The sequence below is a fragment of the Camelina sativa genome, chromosome 8, assembly GCF_000633955.1.
Source record: "Camelina sativa cultivar DH55 chromosome 8, Cs, whole genome shotgun sequence".
Taxonomy (NCBI): Eukaryota; Viridiplantae; Streptophyta; class Magnoliopsida; order Brassicales; family Brassicaceae; genus Camelina; species Camelina sativa.
Window position 1 is genome coordinate 2,835,527 of NC_025692.1, and position 8,262 is coordinate 2,843,788.

At 38.1% G+C, this 8,262-nt stretch overlaps 2 protein-coding genes across 2 annotated transcripts; both read right to left on the bottom strand.

The window, feature by feature from the left end:
- On the bottom strand, positions 1,339-3,306 carry LOC104705822 (membrane-anchored ubiquitin-fold protein 2). Its single transcript, XM_010421904.1, has 4 exons — positions 3,119-3,306; positions 2,486-2,730; positions 1,837-2,001; positions 1,339-1,693 (listed from the first exon to the last, which is right to left on the bottom strand). The coding sequence occupies exons 2-4, from the start codon at positions 2,616-2,618 to the stop codon at positions 1,614-1,616; spliced, it is 378 nt and encodes a 125-aa protein (XP_010420206.1). The 5' UTR covers positions 2,619-2,730; positions 3,119-3,306; the 3' UTR covers positions 1,339-1,613.
- On the bottom strand, positions 3,514-6,970 carry LOC104705823 (probable galacturonosyltransferase 14). The gene is made up of 6 exons (XM_010421905.1): positions 6,591-6,970; positions 5,851-5,906; positions 5,601-5,756; positions 4,815-5,405; positions 4,418-4,720; positions 3,514-4,321 (listed from the first exon to the last, which is right to left on the bottom strand). The coding sequence occupies exons 1-6, from the start codon at positions 6,799-6,801 to the stop codon at positions 4,040-4,042; spliced, it is 1,599 nt and encodes a 532-aa protein (XP_010420207.1). The 5' UTR covers positions 6,802-6,970; the 3' UTR covers positions 3,514-4,039.

An 8,262-nucleotide genomic window follows, 5' to 3' on the forward strand; every position in this document is an offset into this window, starting at 1 on the left:
TAAATAACTGTTTCCCAAACCGCTTATCATCAGCAAAAGCAAGAACCAAATGCTCCACTGACACATAAGAGTCTCCTAAATCTTTCTTAAACTGTCTTGCTCTTTGAAACAGACCTTCCAAATCACGTCCAAGCATCGAACCAGCAGCATCTCCATACACCTGTCAGTCAAAAAATAAACTCTCATTAGCCTCCAAACAAACAATAACCACAAATTTCAACCCTTAAAGAAGACACTCAACTCATTACCTTTGGTTGGCGTTGAATGAACTTCTCTGTAGCTTCTAGAACCTTTGTGTTATCCACACCGATCTTAGAGAAAATCCTGCGAGCTAAACCATTCTTCTGCTCCAGAAGAGCTTTCATTAGATGCTCTGTCTCCACAATCTGTTGCTTATTCTCTTTAGCAACATCTGGCGACGAAACTATCGATTGCCACGCCATTTCTGTGAACTCTTGCTGTGTGAGCTATACAAAGCAAACAACATCCAACACAATTTAGCAATCTAGTATAGAGAGATTCATGAAGTTAACGAATACAAAAATAAAACCTAAAGTTTCAGACTTTACCCTTCCATTAGAAGAAGAAGAAGCATCACATCGGACAACGAACGGCTGATGCTCAAGTCGCCGCGTGAGCCTCGCGCTCTGCTTTAATTTAAGAGCTTTAAAAGAATTGGGTTTCGCCGGAAAAGCCACAGAAGGTTGAAGATGAGAAAACGAAGAAACCCTACGAGTCTCCGTTCCAACGCCGATCACACCACTAAACGCCGCCGTAGCAGTCGTCTTCGCCGTCGCCATTAGCTCGGAGAATAAAAAAAAATGGCAAACAATTAATAAAGGAAGATAAAATACAACAGGCAGTTTAACACAATTACGCCAAAACGGCGAGATGTTTACTTAAGAAATCAGCAAAGATAACACTTTTTTTTGCTTTCTCGTGCAGTTTTAGCGAGAAGCAGAAGAAGGGAAGAACAGAACTAATAAAGAAGAAGAAGAAGGTGCTAAAAGGTGCTAAACGACGCCGGAGGCTTCGTGAACCCTCTCGGGATGAGGTGCCCAACTACGTACTTTAAACCTTATTCTGACACGTGTTCCCTCACGGAAATATAGGATATTTCGAAGTACAAAATAATATGAGCCGTCCAAAAATATTGTCCGAAGTTTGGGCCGTTGATAACGAGATCGGCCCAATACGACTGTTAACTAAACTAACCACTCGCAGGTATAGAGCGTGGCGTGTACGATCCGATAACATATTACCGACTTCACTTTTTGCACACGAAGATCATGGAGCACGTGATAAAAAAAATGTGAATGTTTCTTGTGAAACTGTGAAAGATTAAGTGCAAATTTGTGTTTAGTTTTCTATGATTCCAGGGTGTTATATGATGAATCAGAGTTACATTAGGAGAAGAAACCAAAACGTCAAGCGACCAAAAAGCCAATGGTGTCACCAACAGAAAAAAAAAAAAAAAATTACAAGAAAGAAAAAAAAAAGTATTGAAGAAGGCCTTCGATTCCTGGACGACTTTGTTCGTCGTGTACAGGGGACGGGAAGAGACTCTGAATCTCCAAAGCTTTTTTAACTCTACTTGTCTTACGCTTTTTTTGTTAACACCGAGCTCCAAAACATAAACAGACACATTTGTTGTGTTTCTTCACATCACCTTTAGGCTTCTTCTTCTTCTTTTCTGTTTTGTACCATCAATCAATCAGCAGAACAAAATATCAAACCACAACAACAATAAGAGCAGTGTGCTTCAGAATTGTCAAAAATCGATCAAATCAAGTTTCTGGTGGCTGTTAGTAAATAAAGGAACTAATAAAGCTTTACCTTGTTCAATAACCTGATGTTGAATTATTACATGCATTGTGGTGACAGCACCTGGGAGATTACAGACAGGACTCCTGCAATCGCCAACCGTCTTGTTGTTCTCCAATATTCTACCTGCGCTTATCAATTTCACATCTTTCACCGTCTTTGGCCCGTTCTCCTTATCTGCTCACAATCATACAACCAAGCAAAACCATAACACCGATGATGATTTAATAATAAGGTTTTAATGTTATCACGGAAATAGGCGAAAAACCCAATGTTATAAGCAAAACTAGCATCTTTCCATGGAGAAGAGAGAAGGTGTTCTTGTTGAGTCTAGTGCAGGACTAATGTAACTAGCCTAGGAGTGATGCAGGGAAGTGTAGACCCTATCGATCTAAAGGGAAGCTAGATCATTTTTGATTGGTCTAGGGTAATTTGGGCATAGGGTAGAGTGAAGAGTTCTACAGATATTACTCTCTCATTTCTTCTAATTCGCTTTCAAACTCTTTTTACGGTTGGTTTAGTGATTCAAGGATCAATAACAAAAGAAGGCAATGAGTTTCTGAACCTATCAAGAGGCTTAAGATGAAAGTTCTCTTTACAATGCAATTCTAAAAGTCTTAACCATTCTGGTCATGGAGAGTATAAAGCATAGACCACTGACCTTTTGGCCACTGAGCAACAACAGTTTCCTTCAATGTTGCAACGGTTGTAGCATCAGGAAACCATTTAGGACCAATATCAGAACCATCATTTAGCCGGAACTTAATCTCTAACTGATCTTTCACCTCTGCCATATATCTCCACGAACCAATCTCTCTCTTAACCACTGACTTCACAAGAAGCAACAACCGAGATGGGAACTTAAAATATTATCTCTAAACTGAAACCTCGTTGCTTGAATCCTATCTGCAATGAATCAAAAACAAAGGAGCAATTGTTTCACACAAGAAAAGAACACATTTTTAAACAGCTTAAGAAGTGATAATCTCAGTAAAGGAAGAATTATTCTCTGTAGCTCAATTCACATTGTGAAACCTGAAGCTTTAATAGATTAATGGATGATCTTGAATGAATTATAATAAAAGCATTGATCAAATAATATGAAATCAAAGAAGAATCGCAAAGATCATCATCATCATCTATTAAAAATATATGATCATGAATCAATCAACAATACAAATTACCAATAGGACTCAATTTGGGTATTAGGTTAACCGATCGAAGACGCACATAAGAACCCAAAACAAAAGAAAGAAAGAAAATAAAAAAGAACCCTAAAATTGGATGGTCTTACTTGGGGTCTGCGACTGATCTGAGTTTGATGGAATCAGAAGGAAGGATCACAGACTCAGAGAGCAGAGAGGAAGAGAGGAAATGATTAAAAAAAAAGGAAAGAAAAAAAAAAAGATGAGATCTTGAGAGAATGAATCAATTTGCAGCCAAATGTTCCATTCCTTTCTGTCCTTCTTTCCCATCTCTACGCCAATTAAAATGCTCTCTCCTTTTTTAAAATTTTCCATTTTTTAATTTTAATTTTTTTTTATTACTATCAAGATTGTATGATTGTATCATCAAAAAGTTATATTAATACCAAAACAAAATTACATTCAAAGCTCTCTGATTTTTGTTTATTTGTCAATCATTTAACTTTCGCTCACAAGTTATCTAATAATCAAAACAGAGTACATCAAAAAAACTACAGCTTGAAATGCTCGTCTAATGAGAAAGAAAGATACATTTTGTAAAGAGAAGATATTAGTAGTAATAAGCAATGTTTGGAGTAAAAATGTAACAAGTGTATAAATTGTTTGTTCCTTGATTTATCAACAACTGGCTTCAGCTCTGGTCAGGACCCCCTCTGAATAACCAAAAAAAAATTAAAAATATAAAACCCAAATCTTTCCCATTTCTTATAAAAAAGATTCAAGATTTGGATTCTCCAATCGAAACCGAAAGAATTTTCAAAAAGGGTACCTTCTATTTTACAGAAAGAATGATTCTTTTATCTCTCTCTCTTTCTCTTATCCAGCCTCCTTCGCTGCAACAAAAGTTTTCTTATGTATGTTGTAAACTAAATTTCTGAATCTTCTTCTTTAGAGTGAGTAAACTCTGCCTGCAGTGTGGCTTTGTGTTTCATCTCTGCTTCTTTTTTTACTTCCTCTGTCTTTTACACCTGTAAGTGTAACCTTCAAGATCATCTAAACGTTTCGCTTTGCTACTCCAAGATGTGACAATTCTTGATAAAATCATTTGAGTAGTTGACGTATTTTGTCCAGAACGGCCGGAGATGTTCGAAACCGATCTCGAGCCATGGCTTCGATTGCCCATTGTAGTGGATCACTGCAGCTTTCTTCACATTTCCAATGTTGGTCATGCTCTGATAGCCCAATCCAAGCATATGCCATGATGAGTCTATTATGTGGACGTGACCCTTGAACGCGATAAGAGCAGGAGGCAGGGTTCCAAGTTTCCACATTGTCAGATTCGACTTTAGATTCTGCTCAAAATCAGAAGCAAACAGAGTAGGATAGTGAGGTAACTTGAGATTTCTGATCAACAATAACAAAAGAGTGTAGGCTTCTTGGATAGTTACCTCTCTAAGCCAAGAGTGATACGTTTCTCTGATATTTGTCTTCCTCCAAGCTTGCAGGTCAAAGACATTCATACCATATGCCCAAGCACATTCTTCCGGATCTAAATGCTTTGAGATGAGTGGGTGAGAGAAATTGAAGTAATTCCTTAAACGCTTTGACATCACCCATTCATCTTCACCCCGGCAAGTTTCTACTGCTCCATTGACCTTACCACCAAGGTCAATATCCCAAAGCGGACTCAAGTCTCCCTGAACAACTATATCATCGTCTAAAAATACCACCTTGTCCAAGTTCGGGAAAAGCTATTCCAAACAAAAAGATAGATGAAATTTGCAAATGATTTTAGAATTCGCAAGAGTTCTATTGCAAGTTTAAACGAGGGGACAAAAAAATTACCTCTGGAATATATATTCTAAGATGGTTGAGCAAAGATATGTATTTCGGACTTCTAGACTGCAATTTTGAAGCAAATGTTCGAGGAGTTGTTTCAGTGAGGTTTGCCCCAGCGACATGATTACCATGATAATAGTTCCTAACATCATTATGGCTTTCCACGGCTTCCAAAACCGGAACATTCTCTCTCGTCAACCAGTCAAACTGATGAACACCTTTAACCTCAACGATAGCTGGTGCAACAGAATTTAGCGCAAACCATGAATGCATACCCGCATATGTCTTCTTGTCTGTGATGATGTGAAAGACAATTTTCTCGGGTTTTGAAGATGACTGAACAGTGGATGAGACCACAACTGAGGCAGCCAAAATATTGTCCGTAGACAGAATAAAATGGTGGTAAGTATTATCTGAAAGAACAGGGAGAAACTCTGGTGAAGGAAGCTGTCTACGAGCATGAGCATTGGAGGAATATTCATCTGTCAGTCTTAAAGAGAGACAATGAATGCCTTTGGGAATGGAACTTGCTGCGAAGTGCTTGTTCATAAGTTCTGCAAATTTTAATTCCCTCATATCCCGTTCAAACTTCTCCATCTGTTCAAAGACAAATAAAAACTTATCACATATGATAATCTTCCAATTAATATGGGTCAGTTTAGAGAGCAACAAGAATTAACAATAGTAGATCTCGTCCATGTACAGATAAGTGTAACAGATTGTCCATATAAACATAAACAAATGTCCTTTTGATGTAGGATCAAAAGTAGTTTCAGATTAGACAAAGCGTACCATGGCTCGCAGCACAAGAGCAAATGTTTTTGCATCATAGTGGTTATTCTTCATATCCGAGACAAGTTGACTATAAGAATTGGGAAGCTTCAAACCATCTGGAATTTCTTGAGTGCTTACTTCGTTTAGAATTTTATAAAAGTCTCTAGCTAGTCTCTGCAGCAACAGAAACATGAGAAAAAAAATATATCATTTTGAAGAATATGAAAAGATACTGAAAATTAGCCGACTAAAGAAAGAAACCACTCACCTCTGAATCATCTACCCTACCAAGAAGACGTGGACCTATCCGTCTCCCTAAACAATCTGAAAGTAAGAGAAAGGGGGAAGAAACTTTAATGAGAGCGTCACAAGAGCACCGGGGAGAAACATGGAAGTTGATCATTCAACCGATCTTGAATGGAAAACCTCAACAAATGAACATACTAAACCTTATAGAAGTACAGAACAGAGATATCCTCAAACAGCATATAGATAAACGTAACGTGAAAAATACCAAAAGAGACATTCAATTTGGTTCAAATCTAGTAATGCAGAGAAGTCTGTTGGTTTCATACTCCACACAAACAAACAAACAAAAAAAAAGGGAATTCTGCAAAAAAATTGCCATTCAGCTCCACAATCCAACAAAACGTATTGATAGGGAAATGTGAGAAACAGATTCCGAAAATTATACGTACTCCTAACAATTAGGGTAGTACAGGTCTTTGAAAACTAAGATCCTACAAAATATTCATTAGTGGGGACCTAACAAGAAGAATCCAAAATCAACCAAACTCTGTTGACTTAAGCCTATCCTAGTACAATCCCTAGCAAAAATGAAAACTTTTTGTTAGCTGCTAGGGAAGATCCTAACCGTTCCACGGAGAAGACAAAGCACAACAGAGAATCCCAAATTTAGCTAAACCACATCAGAAAAGTCGAGATCAGAAACAACTTAGGCTACAATGGGAAAAAAAAAAAAAAAAAGGAAGTAAATTGTGTGTATACCAATGGAGGAGCACTTTTTGACACCTTCGAGGGTACCAACAGCGGTGAGGATGAAAACAAAAGGCAACAAGAAAGCGAGGATTAAGATGGTGTGGAAGAGAGTTCGGTAAGAGATGTGACGAGCTGCGACCTTGATCTTCATCAAGTCAATAAACTCATTGCTGCTCGAAATCGTGATGCTTCTCATGCTAGGCGATATGTGAAGCTGCATCCTCCAACTTGGTAGTGCTGCAGCCCCACCACAGTGAACAGAGAAACCGAACCCGATAAAACCCTAATTCCTGACAGCAGCGGCAGCAGAAACAATCCCAAACCCAACATCAGATCCGATCAGATTCCGCCTCTCCTCCGATACCGATTTCTCACCGCTTCTTCTCGATCTCAATTCCGTCTCTNTGACTTAAGCCTATCCTAGTACAATCCCTAGCAAAAATGAAAACTTTTTGTTAGCTGCTAGGGAAGATCCTAACCGTTCCACGGAGAAGACAAAGCACAACAGAGAATCCCAAATTTAGCTAAACCACATCAGAAAAGTCGAGATCAGAAACAACTTAGGCTACAATGGGAAAAAAAAAAAAAAAAAGGAAGTAAATTGTGTGTATACCAATGGAGGAGCACTTTTTGACACCTTCGAGGGTACCAACAGCGGTGAGGATGAAAACAAAAGGCAACAAGAAAGCGAGGATTAAGATGGTGTGGAAGAGAGTTCGGTAAGAGATGTGACGAGCTGCGACCTTGATCTTCATCAAGTCAATAAACTCATTGCTGCTCGAAATCGTGATGCTTCTCATGCTAGGCGATATGTGAAGCTGCATCCTCCAACTTGGTAGTGCTGCAGCCCCACCACAGTGAACAGAGAAACCGAACCCGATAAAACCCTAATTCCTGACAGCAGCGGCAGCAGAAACAATCCCAAACCCAACATCAGATCCGATCAGATTCCGCCTCTCCTCCGATACCGATTTCTCACCGCTTCTTCTCGATCTCAATTCCGTCTCTTCTTTCCCGTTCCTTGTCGCTCTTCTTCTTCTTCCTTGTGGTCTTCTCCCAGACCGCATTTGGATTTTCAGAATCCAAAATTTTTGAGATTCCCGCCTTACTCCTCTGGGAGAGATTTGCTTCAATCAAATTGAACACGACGAGAATCGTAATGGGTTTGCCTCAAATTCACGTCTTGAGCAGAGAGAGAGATTCAAAAGAGTCTTTCCTCACAGATCAAGATTCAAAAAAATCAAAGAGCTGATGAAGAAGAAGAAAGAAGAGAAATGAAAATTAGAAACAAATGAGAGAATAACAAATAGAAGCTTTTTTTTGTTTTTTTGTTCTCAGTGATTTTGCCGGTGGATCTAAACCAAAAAAAAAATTAAAATAAAATTAAGGGAAGAAAAAAAAAGAAATTAATGGTTTATTTTTCAAGATCTAAAATTATAATGAAAAAAGAAAAAAAAAAAAAGAAAAATTAAAAACGGGTGTCTTGACCTTGAGTTTAGGGCTTGTTTTATAGAGAGCTAATTATAACATTGTCTCCACACCTATTTTCATGGCTAAGCAAGAGTTTTGCTTTTTCATCTTTCCTCTTAAATGATTGATTGATATAAACTATTTTTTTAGATCAGATCAAACATAATAATTACAAAAAATTGACACTTAAACTGATGTTAATTATTCCATT

Excerpts from the sequence above, each read along its gene's own strand:
- LOC104705822 (XM_010421904.1), bottom strand. The coding sequence starts at position 2,618 with ATGGCAGAGGTGAAAGATCAGTTAGAGATTAAGTTCCGGCTAAATGAT. Across the intron at positions 2,002-2,485 it reads TGTTGCTCAGTGGCCAAAAG|ATAAGGAGAACGGGCCAAAG; the intron begins GTCAGTGGTCTA and ends GATTGTGAGCAG. Across the intron at positions 1,694-1,836 it reads ACATCAGGTTATTGAACAAG|AAAAGAAGAAGAAGAAGCCT; the intron begins GTAAAGCTTTAT and ends GGTACAAAACAG.
- LOC104705823 (XM_010421905.1), bottom strand. The coding sequence starts at position 6,801 with ATGCAGCTTCACATATCGCCTAGCATGAGAAGCATCACGATTTCGAGC. Across the intron at positions 5,907-6,590 it reads CAAAAAGTGCTCCTCCATTG|ATTGTTTAGGGAGACGGATA; the intron begins GTATACACACAA and ends TCTTACTTTCAG. Across the intron at positions 5,406-5,600 it reads CTCTTGTGCTGCGAGCCATG|ATGGAGAAGTTTGAACGGGA; the intron begins GTACGCTTTGTC and ends GTCTTTGAACAG.